At 42.4% G+C, this 18,874-nt stretch overlaps 1 protein-coding gene and 1 long non-coding RNA gene across 6 annotated transcripts in view; one reads left to right on the forward strand and one right to left on the reverse strand.

Annotated features, from left to right (window-relative positions):
* The first annotated feature begins 187 nt into the window (after window positions 1-187).
* On the forward strand, window positions 188-924 carry LOC123332705. The gene is made up of 3 exons (XR_006549679.1): window positions 188-297; window positions 537-640; window positions 793-924. It is a non-coding gene; the product is annotated as an uncharacterized LOC123332705 (long non-coding RNA).
* Window positions 925-9,925: 9,001 nt separating this feature from the next.
* The window catches only part of TADA2A (transcriptional adaptor 2A), a 46,273-nt gene continuing 37,324 nt past the window's right edge, over window positions 9,926-18,874 (reverse strand). For all 5 annotated transcript variants that reach the window (XM_025281114.2, XM_025281115.2, XM_025281116.2 and 2 more), the window contains 5 exons: window positions 17,427-17,498; window positions 15,353-15,485; window positions 14,745-14,788; window positions 12,280-12,353; window positions 9,926-10,763 (listed from right to left, as the gene is read on the reverse strand). In XM_025281114.2, the coding sequence (XP_025136899.1) occupies window positions 10,578-10,763; window positions 12,280-12,353; window positions 14,745-14,788; window positions 15,353-15,485; window positions 17,427-17,498 (509 nt within the window). In that variant the 3' untranslated portion in view covers window positions 9,926-10,577. The remainder of the gene's footprint in view (window positions 10,764-12,279; window positions 12,354-14,744; window positions 14,789-15,352; window positions 15,486-17,426; window positions 17,499-18,874) is intronic.

Genomic DNA, 18,874 nt, shown 5'->3' on the forward strand with positions numbered 1-18,874 from the left:
CCGCAGCGGTGTCCCCGTCTGTGTCACAACATACAACCCTGCTGTTTTCCCACTTGAGCGTCTTCCTCCAAACTAGGTTTCGGCGAGGGCCAAGGGATGGCGAACTAGGGTACTTTGTGGATGTGAGAGGGTTAAAGGCAAGAAAACGATACAAATATAAAAGGTGTGAAGATTGCAGTTAGTGACTAATCTCCTACCCCCACCTTCCATCCTGCAAGGGGGAGCCCGGAGTTGGAACCAAAGAGGGAAGAGAAAATAAATCTCATGGCAACTGTTGGCTGAATTTTGCTTGGGCAGGTATGGGCAGTTTCCAGCGACTGTGGGAGGCTATGTTGTCAGAGACTCAAGGGGCTATGTGCTGTGCTGTGCTTAGTCGCTCAGTCGTGTCCGACTCTTTGCCACCCCATGGACTGTAGTCCGTCAGGCTCCTCTGTCCATGGGGATTCTCTAGGCAAGAATGCTGGAGTGGGTTGCCATGCCCTCCTTCAGGGGATCTTCCCAACCCAGGGATCGAATTCCGGTCTCCCGCATTGCAGGCGATTCTTTACCGTCTGACCCACCAAAGAAGCCCAGAAATGGCTATAGATGTGGCCATCTTCTGCCTGCCCCAAGACCGCCAACCCACTGTCATGAACCACAGGTACCACCTGAGTTTCAAAACACCAAGTTCACACCTTGTGCCTCCAAGGCAGGGCTGAGGGTCTCGGGAGCGCAGGCTGAATGCATTAATTCATGGAGGGCTTATTTGCTGTGTCACTCTGAGGGTCTTTTTTTTTTTTCTTTTTAATGTAGGTTTGTCCATCTATAACCTGAGTAGATGCAGAGCGGACATTCAATACATCCCTGCCCTGGCGGGTGAGGGGAGGTATAAACAACTTCCTCGAGGCTGGGCAGTGAGTCAGGCTCCTAAGAGTCCCGACTCCACACCCAGCCCTTTACTCACCAGCCCCAGCTCCTCACCGGTGTAAATCATTGGCATCAGAGTTGCTGATCAGTCAAACGAGTAATCATAGTTTTGGGAGGAGGGATGGGTGAGGGATGTGAACACAGCGCTTTGGGTTTGCATCCCACTCTCCTGACCTCCTGCATCTTCAACCGCAAGCTTTAAGGCTTTTTCATGCTCTTTCTGATCTCCAACCGGATTCCGAGTCAATCCGTGGGTGCAGGAATATCCAAAAGTTCTGTCTGCTTTCCAGACAAAAATATAACATCAAAGCCATTTTAGTGATCATTTTAAGGGAGCTAAAAAGGCCTAGAATGGAAAGATGTCTAGTTTTCCCATCATAAAGAGAGAAAGCCTTAAAATTAAGCAAAATTAATCTTTCGAAGAGAGAACAATGCAGAATCTGATTCAGGATAACACATTAGGAGTTCAAATCTTGCCTGGGAAAGGCATCTTCCCAGTACCAAATTGCGCCACCATCAATTCATCTAGTGACTTATTTTTGACATGCCAATACCAAAATAGCAAAATCTCTAATAGAAACGATTGTATGCTGCTTTCCTCTCTGTTTCTCCCCCCACAGTCTTTCCTTCAATTTGGTGACTCAGCAGCACGCATAGATACATCCCTCTTCAGATTCAAGCTTGTTTATTACACAGAAGGCAGGTTTCCAGAACAGCTCCTTGGTGACAAGGAACTGGGCATTTTCACACATTGTAGAACTAAGCCTACCATGAAGAATCAAATCCTCATCAGGGAAGAGGAGGGAGGAGGGCTAAAATAAAGTTTGTGCTGAGTGTAATGTTATGTGTAAAGATCTAGAGATTAAGGAAAGTAGGAAGAAGTGCTAAACTCAGAAAGATCATTTAGTGACTGTACATATATGCCTGTGGGTAGGGAGGTGCTTTATCCCTTTACAGAATGTGGAAATGTGGGCTTACAGAGGCCTCAACAAAAAAATGCAGTTTGAAGGTGTTGTCTTCCAGACCAGCAGTGTCGGATAGAACTTTGGGGGCTGGAGATTACCTGTACTGCACTGTCCAGTATGGCAGCTGCTAGCCTCACGTGGCTTTTGAGCTCTTGAAATGTGACTAGTGTGACTGAAGAACTGACTTTTAAATTGTAATTAATTTTAATCAACTTAAATGTAAATAGCCTCATGAGGCCAGTGACTTCCTTACTGGGCAGCGCTTTACTAGACTATAAATAGGTACATTTATAGGTGTCAATTATTTTAGATGTAGGAAGGTCTTAGAGATAGTCTGCTGTAAAAATCTGACTTGTCTGTGCCCCGGGAAGGTGTGGATGCTCCTGACTACATCTATATAAGCAGTGCTTTAGAGCAGTGTAGATTCTGTGCCAAATAAGAGCTGATCTGATTAGACCCAGTAAATAGAGGGTGGAAACATCTACTCTGCTTGGCTTCTGATGTCTGCCTTTCCAAAAATGTTCTCCGTAATTGCTTGGGCAATGACTGCTCCTGAGACTAATCAGACCTTTATGAGTCCCTCAAATAGTTACATCTTCCACTTGTATTGCTTCTGGTTAACAAATGGGCGACAGATTTGACGTATCTGTCACAAGTGGAAGATAGCTGTGTTCAGGGCTCCCCAGTCTATAGAATCTTGATTTCAGGGTGTCATCAGGTCCCAGGGGTCTGGAATGCCTGCTTACTAATACCTGTAATTCCAGAGTCTATGCCATTAATAGCTATAAAAAGGCAAATCCCCCAGGGAAGTAAAGCTTGATGTTACTGTCCTCTCACACATTTAAGAGGGACAGTGGACACCAGGTATCTGGGAGAAAACTGTATAAATGTGGAAAATATTTAAAAACAAAAAACCCCCAAAACAAGAGGGGTAGAAATAAAAAAAAAACATATTTCATTTACTATAGAAACTTGCCTAATGCTTGTGCTATTTTATAAGATGTAAGATAGCGCCTTATATGGCTATCATAAGGATTAACTAGATATTATTCATTGCAAAATACTATAAACTTCTATTTGTACAGTCTTACTAGTTCTCATGTAATTTATTTTTCCATCGATAAAAAAGTCACATTACAAAAAACAAAACACCCAGGAGAGACAGGTCTAGAGAAGCATCACCCCTAATTTTACTACTTAACGAAACAACTATTAGCATCTTTTTCTGATTTTTTTCTTCCATGCCTGATTATTTAGTTTTCTTACAGTGTACCTACAATTTTGCAACCTGAGTTCAAGCTTCTTGAGCTAGGCATTATATAAGGAAATATTATCGCAACATGTCTAGGATAACTAGACATTTAGTATCTATCTATCTGTCTCTGAAATGCTCTGCCCTTAATTCAACCCTGGGGCTGTGGCAATGATGCACAGTGATGAAGATTCCAATATAAACAACATCCAGGAAAAAATGCACCTGTGCCTATTTTAACATTTGATCTGTATTCTTCAGATCTTAGTGTCCCTCTGTGAGACTTTATCGTGGTGTGAATTTACCATTTACCAGGGAAAATCAAAGGCTTCTTCATACCTGGCTGGAGTTAAATGAAAAGATTAAAGGCTCAATGGGAAGGGAAGGGAGGTGTCAGGTGAATTATATACTTTATTTATCCCATTTATCTTCATCAAACACAGTTGGGTAGGTTTTATCAACCATAGTTCAGAAATGAGGGGTTAAAAGAACTTGCCCAAGGTTGTATTATTATTAAGTAGCAGTACAAAGATTAGCACTTAAGTCACCCCAGTATGCCAGACAGGTAAACAAGAAAGCATATGCACCCATCATTTAAAAAGGAAAATAGAGGGATTTTATTATTTTTTTTTAACTAGAATATATTCATGTATTTCTTGAGGGGAAAAAAATTGTTTCAAAGGAAACCTTCAAAGAAAAGGGAAATGAAAAAAATAAAATACTTCCTCCCCCACCACGAGTTAGTAACCTCTTGTTGTAATACCAGAAATGGTAAGAGATAACTTTAAGGACTTACTAGTAATTAATGCCACTTTGCATAATCTCCTACAACACCAAAGAGAAAAAACCTGATCCTACTGAAAGGGAGTTAATGACCATATTAGCCCAGGCTGCCGAAGACCAGCCCCCTCTAGTTATAAATTGTGACAATATTCTGATGTCAAACCTCTGACTATACAAATAAAAACAAGGGAAACTGAAGGGGTGGGGGTGTAGCAGAGGTTCCCAGATTGGTTAGAAGGCAGCATCTAACCTACTGTGTTGCTCATCTGCTCTCTGCTTTGCCAAATAGTAGCAAATCTGTGTTACAGGAAATTGTAAGCCTCAAACAGGATTGCACCCACCCAAAATGTATACATTGTCGCAAACATAACCTCTGCAGTTCTGTCTCCAGAACCCTGGAGCAATGTCTGACTACAATCTGGATGCTAATCAGGGATATCTTCCTTCACCAGAGGGCTTCTAAACTCCCAGCCCCTACATCCGCCCCCTCTTGCCACATCTGCTGGAAATCCAAGGCTTGGCTTCCCCCCACCCGCCTCCTTGTTTCCATGGAGACGAAACAGTTTACCAACCCCCACCCCCCAACTCTAAGCCCTGGTTATTTTTAACAGTAAAACTCTAAGCCAGGTCACAGCTGGGATCTGGAAGATGCAATGACGTCTATAGCCACCCCTCTCTCCCACCAACGCCTTCTTTTCTGCAGTTGCTGGGGGTGGAGACACTCCTGGGAGATTTTGCTCTCAAAAGCGTTTTGCTTTACATCATTGAAGCTAAACCTATGCTCACTGAGATCTGACAGGTGTCTTGAATCTGAAACTATGCACACCCAAAACAAAGCAAAGATCTTAGCGGGGGGGGGGGGGCAGCCAGGTAAGATGGACATTGCTGTCACTTACCTGTGGCTAGAGCTTAGATAAATGCCCTTTGGTAAAAAAAAAAAAAAAAAAAAAAAATCTATCTATCTATCTATCTCAAGATGTCATCCTCTAGGCAAAAAAAAAAAAAAAAAAAAGGGGGCTCTGGCTCCTGCCCCTAGTCCAGTGGCTTTTCTGCTGCAGTTTGACTTTGCTTAAAAAGAGGCTCCCCACAGGATACTATGTGGGAAAACCGTTTCACCTCTCAAAGGCAAAGCAAATTCCCACGCGGTGAAGGTTGGCCCACTGCGGCGCTCTCCTCCTCTCCTGAGCGTTCCTTTCAGTTCACCCATCTCCGAGGCCCCTGGTACTTGGGAGCTGGTGTCTTCATGGCACTTCTGAACTTTTCACCCCTTTTCAATGATTTTGGGGAAAAGCGATTAAATTACCCTGAAAATGGCCTTTTTCATCTTAGACAACATCCTAAGATCGGAAACTGAAATAAGAACATCAGATACTTAGTCCCAACTCAGTTTTCCAATAGGGTATACTGTTTGGGAACATTAAAATTAAACTCCACAGTGCAGGTCCCAGTATTTTTTTATTTCTTAAAATAATGTTTTATGTTGTGATAATGGGGGTGGGGGGTGGGACGGGGAATTCAAATAGTTATCTATTGTTTAGTGAGAGAAAAGAGGGTTAGGTTAGCCAACAATACAGATACGAGGAGTGTACTTGGAGGAAGGAAAGCTCTCCGGGGAGGAGAGAGGTACATTGGAAGTGTTATGAGTTGGCACTTAGCTGTCAGTTCACAATGGTGACGACAGCATTTCAGCATTTTTTACTTTGGTTAGTAATAAAGTGCTAACTTCTTAAAACAATTGTGAGGCTTTCTCCTCTCCACACTTCTTGAGATGCTACTTCTGATCAACATAACTCTGGACCAAGACAAGATTAATCGCCAACTACCTGAAAGCTGTCACGTAAGACCTCCAGGGAGGCCAGAGAAAGCTGAAAAACCGTGTGGCTTGATTAAGAACATGAGATTAATTCAATCAAATGGTTTATCTGCTGCCACAGAAATCCATCCCCGGTGCTCGACAGTAGAATATAAGTGCTTTGGACTTAATTACCTGGCCCGGAAAGATGAAAAACAAATCTGGGCTGGCATAGGTTAACCACAGCTTTCAAAGACAAGGGGAGGTATGGTGCTATTCAAGGCTTTATCTATTAAATCAACATTTTTGTAGCTTTCACTTTGGGGTATTAAACATTTTAATGGTCATTTTCTACATTCTTATCTCAACTTCCTTATTTCTACTCTTAACAGGGAAGGGGGCCCAGTACATAACACATACCAAGCAAGTAACTCATAGTGACAAAGGAATTTTAATGTCAGATGCAAGACATTTATCCTTCGAGTACCTGTGTCTCTTGCCTTGTAAGGCTGGTCAGTTGAATCAAAGGGCAGTTTATCTCAGTGCATCTCAACTGGTAGAAGCCAAAGCAACAAAGCAAACAATGAACAGACAAAGAACTGCCTCCATTAGAAACAAAAACCGGCTTTCCAAGTTTCTGGGAAATGATTTACCTGTCCCCACCCTCTAGCCTGCAGAAGCAGCATACAATGCCAATGAGGACTCCGTGGATAGGAGACTTCGGTTCCAAGATACTTCCAAGCTACTCTTCACTACCATTCCCTCTCCCCAAACAAGTGTCCGTGTCAGCACGACCAGTGCCGTCCTGTCCAGGCTGCTCTGGCTCACCTTGCACCCTGAGATCAGTATCGCTTACATTTCATGCAGAGGGCTGGTTATTGTGTCCGACTGAAGGGAAAGTCTTTATTATGGCTGGGCTACCTCTTCTGCACAGGCTACAGACACGGCAGTGTCCCACTGTAGCAGAGGTGGTCCTTTCTGGCCGATCTGGGAGAGGTTACTCACATCCAGCTGAACACACTGGAAAGGAAAGCAAAGCTTCCTCTTGAATGGAACTAACTTTCAGAAATTCAGATTAAAAAGCCAGGTACATGTAAGGTGTAGGAAAGCTTTTTGTGTTAATAGTGTATAAGGTATCTACAAAGACATCCTTAAAAATGAATGGGAGAGGGACTTCCCTGATGGTCCAATGGCTAAGATTCCATGCTCCCAGGGCAAGGAATCTGGGTTCAATCCCTGATCAGAGAACTGGATTCCAAGTGCTGCAACTAAAGACCCTATCTATGTGCCACAAGCAAGATCCGGCACAGCCAAATTAATAAATTTTAAAAAAACAATGGGCGATATTCCAGAATGCTGTTTAGAACACAGTACAGCTCTCTTGCTTGGAAACCAGTCAAGGTGTTTCGGAGTTACAAACGAGTTAGCTTTCCAAAGCTTCTAAGTTTGGTCTTCTGACTCATCATGCTGGAAACTTTAGTTATTATATATCTACATTTTTCCTACAGTGATGTCACGCGAGTGTATGTTCCTCGGCTCTTTGTCTCATCACAACAAAGATTTGGAGTGACGGACATTAAAGCCCCCTTGGCATGTCACAGCTCTCAGGTCTTGGATAGACCGTGAGCTCTCAGGTCTTGGATAGACTGTGTTATAGCTCTCGGTCTCGAATGGATTGTGTTATAGCTCTTAGACAAATCAGTGTTACAGCTCAGTGCTACAGCTCTATTTTATTTAGAAGATAGCAGGAAAATCCATCTTTGAGGCGTGAGGGCATGTCAATCCAAAGACACGAGGAGAAGAGCACCCCAGCGCGCGGGGGAGAGAGAGAAAGAGAGCTAGCTTTGGCTCCTCTCTTTATATGTTTTTCTCTCCCTGGGCCTGTTCTATGTAAATTGGGCCAGCCAGGAGCATTGTTTGTTTTACCTGAGGTCCTCACTCCGGTCCTCGGACCTTCTTTTGTTCTATTTTCGCGGGCTTTTCCCTTCCTTGTCTTTAAGCCACCGCCATTTTGGACTCCTTTTCCCTACTCTACCTAACAGTTTCAATGGCTTTCCAAGTAGAACTTTGTTATTGATGAATGTTACTGGTCGTCTTCCCTTTCCCGTAACCACAAGCTGAGGATCTCATTACTCAAAACTGGGAAGTTTGTTCTTATCATTTAGCAGTGACTGGTTAACCAAGTCCAGATTTAAAACGGGGGCTTGGGGTTGGGGGAGGTGTAAACGATAAAAGGATGAAATCTGGAACCTAAGAAGAGATAAATCACAAATAGTTTGTTTCAGTAGAGACTGTTAAAGTCTCTGAGCACAAGAAGGGGTCACTGAACAGAAAGAAAATGTTCCAACAGAAATCCTTTAAATTGTAATAAAAATCCTTCACAGTTATAGGTCTTTATTCATTGTTTATTACTGTTGAGTTTTAAACTTTCCTTCTTCTGAGATGATCTGGACCAAGAAAGACCTATATCAATGTAGTTGGCTTATGGCCAATCCCATCTAGTAGAAAAGGGGAAGGATGGAATATTCTTTGAAAAGTTCTTGCTAGCTCTGGATTTTTAGTAAGAAGGGCCTTCCTTTGGTGACAAGAAGGAAGGAAGGAAATAATGTAGTAAGCTAGTCAGCGACATCAAATATCAGCAAATGCTTTTCTATTATAAATGCAAAAGGATAGTGACTACTTTTGAGTACTCCTCACCCAAAATTATGGCTTGGTTTGAGAAATCCCCTAGAGTTTTAAGTCTTAAATTCTGCAAAATTGGGTTTACCAAAACCATAATAATCCCACTTTCTAAACTCTAGTCTTTTGAAATTACAGCCTTATTTTTGTCACTGTTTTCAATCATGCCATTTTCATCAAATCTGATTCCCCAATCAGCTTTTCAGACTTCAACTGGATCCAAGGTTTCTATCAGACTGTCCCGCCGTCCTCCCACTCCTAACCACCACAGCTGCCCCTTGTGTCTCAGCCAACTAAATCTCTTGGCACCATTTTCCTTACTCCCATGGCTGCCTCCACATCCTCCTCCACCCATGATGTCTGGAACAGTCTCCCTCTTCCATCTGCCATTTTATTTCTCTCATCTCCATCTTATCATTGCCTCAAAAACTCACCTCTCCCAAGAAGCCTTCCTTAATCAAGATTAAGGACCTCAGACTACAGCGGACATCACCCTACACTGACATCTAATGCACTTTTAGAACAATACTTAAAAGAAGCTGGACTTCCCTGGGGGTCCAGTGGTTAGGAATCTGCCTGCCAATGCAGGGGACACACATTCAATCTCTAGTCTGGGAGGACTCCACATGTTGAAGGGCAACTAAGCCCGTGTGCCACAACTCCTGAGCCCACACTCTAGAGCCCGTATGCCACAAGAGAAGTCACAGAAATGAGAAGCCCGAGCACCACAACTAGAGAAAGCCCACGTGCAGCAACGAAGACCCGGTGCAGCCAAAAATAATAAATAAATATATTTTTTAAAAGTCTTAGCATTAAAAAAAAAAAGAGGCAATCCCTTTATAATCAACATGGGGTGATGGTGGTGATAGACTGTTTTCTAAAAATAGGACTATGTCAAGAAAACAAAAAAAGAAAACCACTAGCCACCCTTTTAAAGTACTGAAGTCCTTTTTTCTAATTCCTTCAGATCCTAAGGGTTTCCTTTTCATTTGTAAACCCTAGATGAAGTCCATTAGCAAACCACATGCATATTTACATCAGCCAAGAAGTTTGTGCCGATATTTCCAACCAAGTATACAATATTTGAATTAGGTATTTTGAATGATGAAAGAACTAAAGAATCAGTCAGCTATCGGAGGTAATTTGTGAAGATTCTGTTTGCTTCCAACGGAACAGGGATAACCCTCTCAGTTTGGCTTCCTACTGTGCAAAAAGATGTAAGGACCAACTTTCAGATGTGGTGGAGTCACTCACCCTCATACCTAGTGAGTTCCACACATGAAAAGGCTTTCCTTTTGTTTGAAAAGTAGCTCTTCTTGTAGGCTACCCTTTCACCGTTGAGAAACTAGGGTTCAGGTGTCGTCCAAGCAATGCTGAAATTAACTGAATCATCTCCATCCTCGGGGACCTGGTATCCCGGGAAGCCCCTGGCAACAACAGGGGCAAGCCCAGGACACACGTGTTAGCACAGGCAGTGCAGCGTGATGAGGTGGGCATCCAACACCCTAAGCATGCTTTAGTGACCAGAATATCGGACAAAGCCGCAAATTAAGTAGCAAAACATTTTAATCAATTCTAAAAATAACAGAGACATTTTATATCCATTGCTACCTCCTCAAAAGTCTTCTGCAGATTAGACAGTCGGACTGCAGATTACAGAGCCAGACATTCAACAAAGTACAGTTTGGGACAAGACCATCATGGGGAGGTTTTTCTCCTTTCTACTCATAAACATGAGTTGTCAGCTTAAAAAGAAACCCTCAGACAGAAAAAGAAAGCTTTCTCTCACTATAACCTCTTTATTTCAAATCTATCTGTAACGTTTGAAGGTAAAACATAATCAGAAAACCAACCTCCCAAGCAGGTACAAGGATCTGAGCTGGACTCCTGGGATTACATACTGGTTTAGTTCTATTTCTACTAACACTGTGATGTGAGGTACTATGGTTCTTGTTTTAGTTACAAGAGGTGTTAGGAATGAATGCCCACACACAATTAACAATAGCTTATCTAGCACATAACTCTGCAGCACAATACCAACAACAGGAGTATTTTAAAGCAGGGTGGAGAAGAAAGCAGACACTAATAAAACTGAAGATTTCCTTTGTTCTTCCCCTGTTTTCACAATGAGAATTCAGTTCAAAAACAAGGCTCCAGAATGCCCGTGTGGTCTTTTGGCCCACCACACTCCTGGGGAGCCTCAGGCTTTGGTGATGTATCCTTCTCGGATGAGGAAATCATAGATTTTCCGGGTTTTGTTCACGTCTATCTTGATGAGTGCTCTTGCCTGTGCCAGTCTCAAGCCTCCTTGCTTGTTACATTCATTCAATAGAGCAGACTTGTATTCTAAATAGGCTCCCGGGACCAACCTCACCATCTGACAGAGCTGCAAGACATGGCAAATTTAATGAACGTTAACATCTGTCAGTCTTAAAATTTAATCCAGCAGGTATAGCCATAATAAAAGTGTAAAGAGTGACTTCAACCTCCAACTATTTACAGGAGCTGCTGGTGGACAGACCACATTCCATTCCGTCTTTTCTTTGGTGAGAACAGTCTCAGGAGACAGAAAAAGGCTGCGAGTGATGCCGGGAGAGCTGCGGCACCTATCAGCCGGCTCCCCGGGGTTTGTCCTGGGTGCAAGTCTGTGTCCTGAGGACTGGCCTGGGGCAGAGGCCCGGCACGTTCTGGCCCAGCCTGTCAGGGAAGAGTCGCAGAGCCCGGGGTGGGGGTGCTGACACTTGGCTTCCCAAGTGTGAATCACATTATGTCTGGTATCAGCATAAGCCCATAGTCCCTACTTTTGTGATTATACTTCCTACTTTGGAGGGAAAGGAGGTCTAGAGATCTTGCTAAGAGGTCACTTTAACTACTAAAGATCCAAAAAGCTAGTTTAATTCCAGTTCACCTACCATTTATCCAGCAATGAACAGTCTGAGGTCACCATTTTGTGAGTAAGGACAAAAAACTGCTTAAAACCCTGGGTCATTCCACACTTGAATCAGAATGGCAATCCTTCTTCAGCAACACCTGGATATAACACACACTCCCTTCTCCTCCCACACTCATATCCACTGTTCCTACTGGGTAAAATAAAAGTCTAATACTAGCCCCTATTCCGTTCTGTCTGACCTGAATTTCTGATACGGAGTGGCAGATGAGGACACCCATCTTGCGAACTATAAAAAAGAACACACCAGGAACAAAGGAGGAATTCCTCTTTGGAATGGACTTGAGAGTTGTTGCATATTATTTGGAAAATGCTTGATGATGACTCATTTGAGGCTGGACTTAAAAGTTTAGAAACAGCTAACAGTCATAAGAAGACACATCCAGTGATTAAGTGATTATGGTGGAAAAGAAAAGTAGGTCATGGCTTTTTTAATCAAAATTAATGTGTGACTATATATGATGATGGATTCCTCTTATGTGCTTATATACATACCATGGAGACAACTCAAAAATCTTTTAAGTAATGGTCATATTGTTGGAATAAGAGTAGAACTTCTGAAAGTGCCCACTCTTATAGGAAATAACCATTTCCATATATAAGTTATTTTAAGTTTGTAAAAAATTAAATTCAGTAAATAAAGTACTTAGTACAGTATCTGGTACATGGTAAATGCTCAATAAATGATAGTTGGTATTATTTAGATTTATGTATCATATGCAGTTCTCTCAGCAGATGAACGGTGGCAGGGTGATGAGGAAAGGAGTCCCTGAGACCTGCTAAGGTCGGTTCTTAACACCGAGACCTTGAGGATGACTAGAGCTGAACGTGCACATGTGTGATGTGAGCAGAGCAAAATGGGTTTGATCCTATAATGTGTTTTTCACGCAACTCAGTGAATAACCGGCCCCTACTCTCTTTCCTCTAACCAGCTCCCCCTTCTTTTTGTTACCTCCTTTTCTTTCTCATTCAACTTCTCTGTGCCAGGGAGGCCCGTGAGGTTCAAGGGTGGTGCACTTCGTCTACCTATAGATACAGACAGAAAAAGCCATGTATTTTGTGAGAGACAGTACCTCAGGAGTAAAAAGTGTAACAAAGTTCACCACGGTCAGGCCTGTTAGGTACAAAACTACTATATATCGGGTACCCCAAAGTTCACTTGAAAATAAAAACAGTAAGTCAAGGACTTCCCTAGAGGTGCCATGGATAATAACGTGCCTGCTGACGCAGGGGACACAGGTTCGCTCCCTGGCTGGGGAAGATTCCACGTGCTGCAGAGTAACTAAGCCCATGTCCTTGACAACTACTGGGTCCATGAGCTGCAACTACTGAAGCCCTTGTGCCTAGAGCCGGTGCTCTGCAACAAGAGACGCCATCATGAGAAGCCCACGCACTGCAATGAAGAGTAGCCCCTACTCGCTGCAACTACGCAAGCAAGCCCACACGAGAGCAATGAGGACCCAGCACAGCCAAAAATAAGATAAAGATTAAAGAAAAGAATTTTTAAAAAAAGTAAGTCAAGTGCCCTTTGCCTTGATAAAATGCACATATAATCACACGTACCTCAGAGTCAAATAAGATTATTCTTCCTAACCCAGTAGAAGATTCTAAAATCTACAGCCCAGATGTCATCCAGTTAAGAAAGGTCCCATGCCGCCTGTCTTGACAGCTGATGAATGGAAATAACAACTCTGCAGGAGAGACTTCCCTAACACTGGCCATTCTGCCAGCAATGCAGGCAGACATGGCAATTACCCAGGTGCCGTTCACCTTGAGATCAAAGGCAGAGTCAGGCCAGCAAAAGGCCTTCATTATGTATTATTTGAGGGAATATCTGTTCCTCCCAAAGTAGCCCTGTTTACCTCAAAGACCCACACAGAGAAAGAGTGAGCCAGTACATGGCAAAGCAGAGGCTGAGGTGAACTCACATACCTTGAGAAAGAGACCCAAGCACGAGCTCACTGCCCAGGATGGGAAGCCTGATGTGCACAACTCTGGGGATTTGTTTTGAATGTATACTTGAGTGAATGGGCTGTGTTAAGCAAAAGAAAATGTAGAATACTACGTTACACTTCTTGGGGGTGGGGTGCTGCTTAGGTGGTGGAGAGCAGGGGGACAGGCTGTTACAGCTCGCTCTGCAACGAAACAGGCTTCCCTTTAATACTGACAGAGGGAATGGGAGCTGCTCTGCAATGCCAGGCCTAGCTTGACCCTAAATGCCCTGAAACAGAGATTACGATCACTCAAATGCCTTACCAGTTCCAAGAGGCTACACTATGATCAGTGACTCAGGTTTCCAACTCTGCACTGCCTTAGCAGCAACTCAAGAGGGTGAAAAGGAGCAAAGGGTCATCTCAACCTAAACACTGGAGCTGAGGGAAGCTGATGCCCGCGCCAAGGAAGCAACCAAGAGTGAGTGCAAATGGTTCAGAAAACACAAATACCAGAGAAGCAGCCAACGTTAAATTTTCTTATTTCTGTATTTAGACTGGGGGAGGATTTGGACGTGAGGAACTTATAAAACTTAACTGTCTTGGCTATTCCCTAAAAGGCTCTTTTCTCCTCTGAATATTAAAAAGTAATTACCTGAAACACAGGAATAAATGAAAAAAAATACATATATCACCCCTGCAGTGGCCTTCTCTGAGCCCTGTCTGGGTCCTGAACCGGAGATTTTTTGAATGGGATCACAAGGTCTGTTTTTCCCAGCTTTAAAAAATGGTTAAAACTACAAATGGGTTATCTTTTCGCCAAATCCAGTCTGTAAACAGTGGAGTGGTCTGTATGTTCTGATCAGGGGAAGTGGCTAATCTACCATATGGAGCAGGGATGAATGATAACCAAGAAAACAGGCAAACGAACATCATGATCTTAGATCAGCATTCTACAACTAATACCACCCCACACTACCATTTATTAATTACCAAGCAGCAAGGATTATCAGATATCATATGGCTTAATCTTGCCCTGTAAACTGACCTCAAAATAGGACATGCCGGATAAGAAAGAGAAATACTTTTAAGTCTCCAACTTATAAAGTCTTACTTTTCTGGCAAGTAATGTGCCTCCTTGCTCATATAGGACACAAAGCCTTTAAATTATCCCCTGTGAGACAATCTTGAAGTCCGTGGTAGATAAAATCATAGTAAACAAACTGCCTGTGAACATTGGTAAAATAGAAAAAACACTTGTCTGAGGTCCTCTCCTCCCCGTCTTTGTACTGTAAACCCAAGGGAAGTTCCTGTTTGGCCATGAAGATTCTAACAACTTGCTGATGTTTATGAATCTGTATAACAATCACCATTCCTTTGCCTAAGCACCTGGCTTCCACAAAGGCGGGAGGGTTTGTTGGGTCACTAAAATTCCCAGGATGAAAACTCCACAATTGTGACTTGCTCCAGCCTGAAAAATAATTACCTGAATTCGAAGTCATGGGAACAGAAGGACTCAGGCCAGAATCACTACAAAAAAGAAGAGGAATTTAAACTTATGTCACATCAAAGAAAGCAATTCCCAAAGCCCATGAGCCCGGGTAACATTTATCAGGTCAGCTACTTTGAAGAGAAGTAATGAGACAGACTAGACTATGTTTTTACAGGCTATCCCAACTGTACACAACTGAGGAAAGGAAATCTGTTCCAGGGAAGGAAACTGCTTAGATTTGTTAAGAAGAGGTCCTGGTGTGGCACATCACAGAGACCATTCATGAGCAAAAAGCAGGCATTTGATCTTCCAGTGAAAATCACACCAGTAGATACAGAAGAAGAAAGAAGGTGTGGCAAGGGAATACATTAATCTTAAAGAAATGATGCCAAAGTAGCAAAGTAGGATTCTAGGAGGCCAGTTACATTTCTCAAAACTGTCAGTACTGTACTGTTTGAGACATCCTGCTCAAGTTTTCTGAATTCTTCTAGCTACCTAATTATTACAGCTCTGCCATTCAGGGTAGGGCACCCATGGGACTGTCTGAAAATACAGGTAAAGGCCAAAAGCTCCGTGAAGGTGTCCCCGGCCTAACTCCTCACATGTCAGCCTGCCGGCGGAGCCACTGCTGGCAGGCGCTGCTGTCCTGGATGTACTGGAGGACCTCCGAGAGCATGGTGCGCTTGAGGCGCTCCTCTTCGCGAGTCTTCTTGAGGTGATCGTAGGTCCTGGCACCTGTAGGTGTTAAAAAAGTGACTACAATGACAAGGTAGCAGAACTAACCAAAGGGCTTCCTAACTCATCAACAAACAGTTCATCTTTTTTAATTTTTAATTTTTTTGGCCTTGCTTAGGCTCATGGGATCTCAGTTCCCCAACCAAGGATCAAACCCAGGCCCATGGCAGTGAAAGCGCAGAGCCCTAACCATTGGATGCCAGGGGATTCCCAGTCATTTTTTTAATTTCCTTTGAAAAACTGCTTCCAGAATTATTTTTCTAGGAGCAAACAAAGTGATTTCCCCTAGTTTGAAATCTCTTTTGGGTAAGAAATGAAAATGTGTTTATTCCTTTTCTACCTTTAAGAAATTTGAGAGAGGGAATCCCCAAAACAGAAAAGTACAAAGAAAGTTGGACTTGCTCATATTTCCATCCCCTAAAAGTAACTTAATACTGTTATATTTACTTCCTGCTCTATTTTTTCTATCCATATATTTTTTCAAGTCACACAAATGCTATGCACATACACTGTTCCTTAAAAACCAGTTAGGATTACAAACAAAAATAAATCCTCATTGACTATTATTATTCTGTTCACCTCTTTCCTGGAGACAGCCAGCATCAGGCAACCCAAATCTGGCATCAGAGTCTTTACACGCATCTTGCTAACAGCTGTATAGTGTTTTCCACACTATTAATGTATAAAAATCCAAAATATCAAACCAGTGGGTTTCAAGCCAAGTTCCACAGAGGCCCAGGTTACCATGAAAATATCTCAGGGATTACTGTGAACATACTGGTGGTCCTGGGCTCCACACATGATCTGAATCATCAGACTTCAACCTAAGGAGTTCCACTTTTATTTATGGATTAGTACTCCACATAAAATTTCATTTTGTAAACAGTTTCCAAAGTTAGAAATAAAGAGCCATTTTGCTGGGCTGAACTTGAGCACTGGGTGAACGGGTGACAGCTTTCAACCAACAGGAAGGAGGAAATGCTGAAGACCATCCCCAAAACAACAGAACGACAGAAATTGCCATTTATTGAGGATTTGGTGCGTCAGGTACTATACTATGTTTTCATGCATCATCGCTCATTTCATCTTCACATGAACTCTAAGAGACTTGGAAAATTGAAACAAATAGAATTACAGATCTGGTAAAAGAGCCAGAATCCAAACCCAAGCTGTCCAAGCCTAGACTTCAGCTCTTAACTGCTCACACAGCTGTCTTCTCTTACAACCTGGCTCTACTACAACTAGTTACTTAATCACTTACATCCTTAGTTTCTCTATTAAATGAGAATAACAATACCCATCTCTTAAGTTGAAAGTGAAAGTCAAGTCGTTCAGTCGTGTCCGACTCTTTGCGACCCCATGGACTGTAGCCCACGAGGCTCCTCCGTCCATGGGATTTTCCAGGCAAGAATACTGGAGTGGGCTGCCATTCATTTCTCCAGGGGATATTCCCAACCCAGGGATCAAACCCAGGTCTCCAACACTGTAGGCAATGCTTTACCGTCTGAGCCACCAGAGAAGTCCCTCTCTTAAGTTGGTAAAGTACAAAGGGTACAGTCCAATGCATGGTGAACAGTTAGGTGCCCTGAATATAATCATCTCTAACTCAAGTAACTGGGACGCAAGTGCCTAGAACCAACTGAAGTGTGCTTAATGGGAATGATCAGATGATGCATCACTAAATTTAAAAAGGCTGAGGCTAAAAGTTGGAATACAAAATCTTTTTTTTTTTAAGAGGTCACAACAGAATCCTAAATCTAAAATAGCAACTCTGTCATACTTTTTATTTCACCTCAGATAATCTATATAATAGTATTTATAAGGATTAAATAGATGAAACTTATTGGAAAGATCAAAAACTCATTCTGAAATGTGAAAGCTTGTTTATATGTTTGGAAGGCACCTGCCCTCTGATTTAGTGTGGAGCACAAGCATACTTACTACAAAAATTGGTAATGCCTGCCGTCCTGTATTCCTGGAGCCTTTTGATTTCCCTTCGGAGTTCAAATTCCACTGTTTATCCCCCCAAAAAAGAGAAAAATCGGAAAAACAACATCAACATCAATGAGCACTTTTACTGCTAAATATTTTCAGTAATTCTGCCTTCTATAAAAGACTGGGCAATTCCATTTGGGGAATCCTAATTGTTGCTAATATCCCGTTAGAAATTTTACTTAAGAGCTGACAAAAATGTACTGCAGTGGTCTTTTAGCTTCTGTCTCCAGTTGCAGAAAGCAGCTGGAATTGTTTCTTAGAAACAATTCATAGTGACCTGGCTGAATTCATTTAGCTACAGTAGTAATGAATATAATTTCTCAAACCACCAAGTTCCCCTGCTTTATTTATTCCTTGTTAAAAGTTCTAGCCACAAAGACAAATTTCGGTATGAAACCTATCTCTGGTATTACATGACACAGACATTTTTGCAAGGGAAGGACAAAATTCTGTGCTCAAGTTCCCGATGGTTTCTTTACAGCTTTTCTCTTACAGGGACAAAAGAGCAGTGTGTTTTCCATAAACCAAGATTTCTGCCTCCACTGAGCACACAGATCAGGTTGCACTGCTCAGATTATTATGTGATGGAATGTTCAAATCTAGGTGCTTTGAAAAAGCGGATGAAGGAAGAACCTGGACAATCCACGGGGTGTAGTTCCCTGGAGTGACACATAAACCAGGGATGGTACAAACTGGGACAGGAAGTAAAGATCAGCCACCCAGGATAAATCACACAAAGAATGCCAAATAAACAGGGTGTCTGTGAGGACAACCAAGCCGGTTCAGATAAATGCCTGCAGTGTCATGCAAGAAATATCTGCACAATGAGAACAGGATACAAGCCTTCATGAAGTACCTTCCTGAACTAAATTTGGGAGTCAAAATCAAATACCTGAATCTCATGATGAAAGGCACAGACTCAGCCCCTCAGTCCAGACTGTTTTATAGTCCAGGCGTTACTGCCTTAACAACTTCAATTTTTTATAGTGAGAAATCAAATGGTAACTATGTAGATCTCTCTCAGAGAAAAAAGGCAGGAAAATGATGGAAGTGCTATATATTATTTCCATGAGTCACCCAACTCTGTCCCCACCTGGAAACTAGTTTTAATACTAAAATAATTATGAACAAAATAATATGATTAGCTTCAAAATAATCCAGTTGAGGATGGGAAAGGAATGGGTGGTAAAGATGACACTGGATCAGCCACTGGATGGTTAACTGCTAAAGTTGGGTGATGGATACATGTATATCATAGTATAATGAACCCCCATGTATTTGCATACTCCCATATTAAAAATGGGGGGAAAAGCTACTAAACTACTGTTTATCTAAGGGGGGGGAAGCCACTAATATTTTTAAGCTTTCTTCTCCATTCCCCAAGTTCCAAATTT

This window comes from Bubalus bubalis, chromosome 3 (assembly GCF_019923935.1).
Source record: "Bubalus bubalis isolate 160015118507 breed Murrah chromosome 3, NDDB_SH_1, whole genome shotgun sequence".
NCBI classification, from domain to species: domain Eukaryota; kingdom Metazoa; phylum Chordata; class Mammalia; order Artiodactyla; family Bovidae; genus Bubalus; species Bubalus bubalis.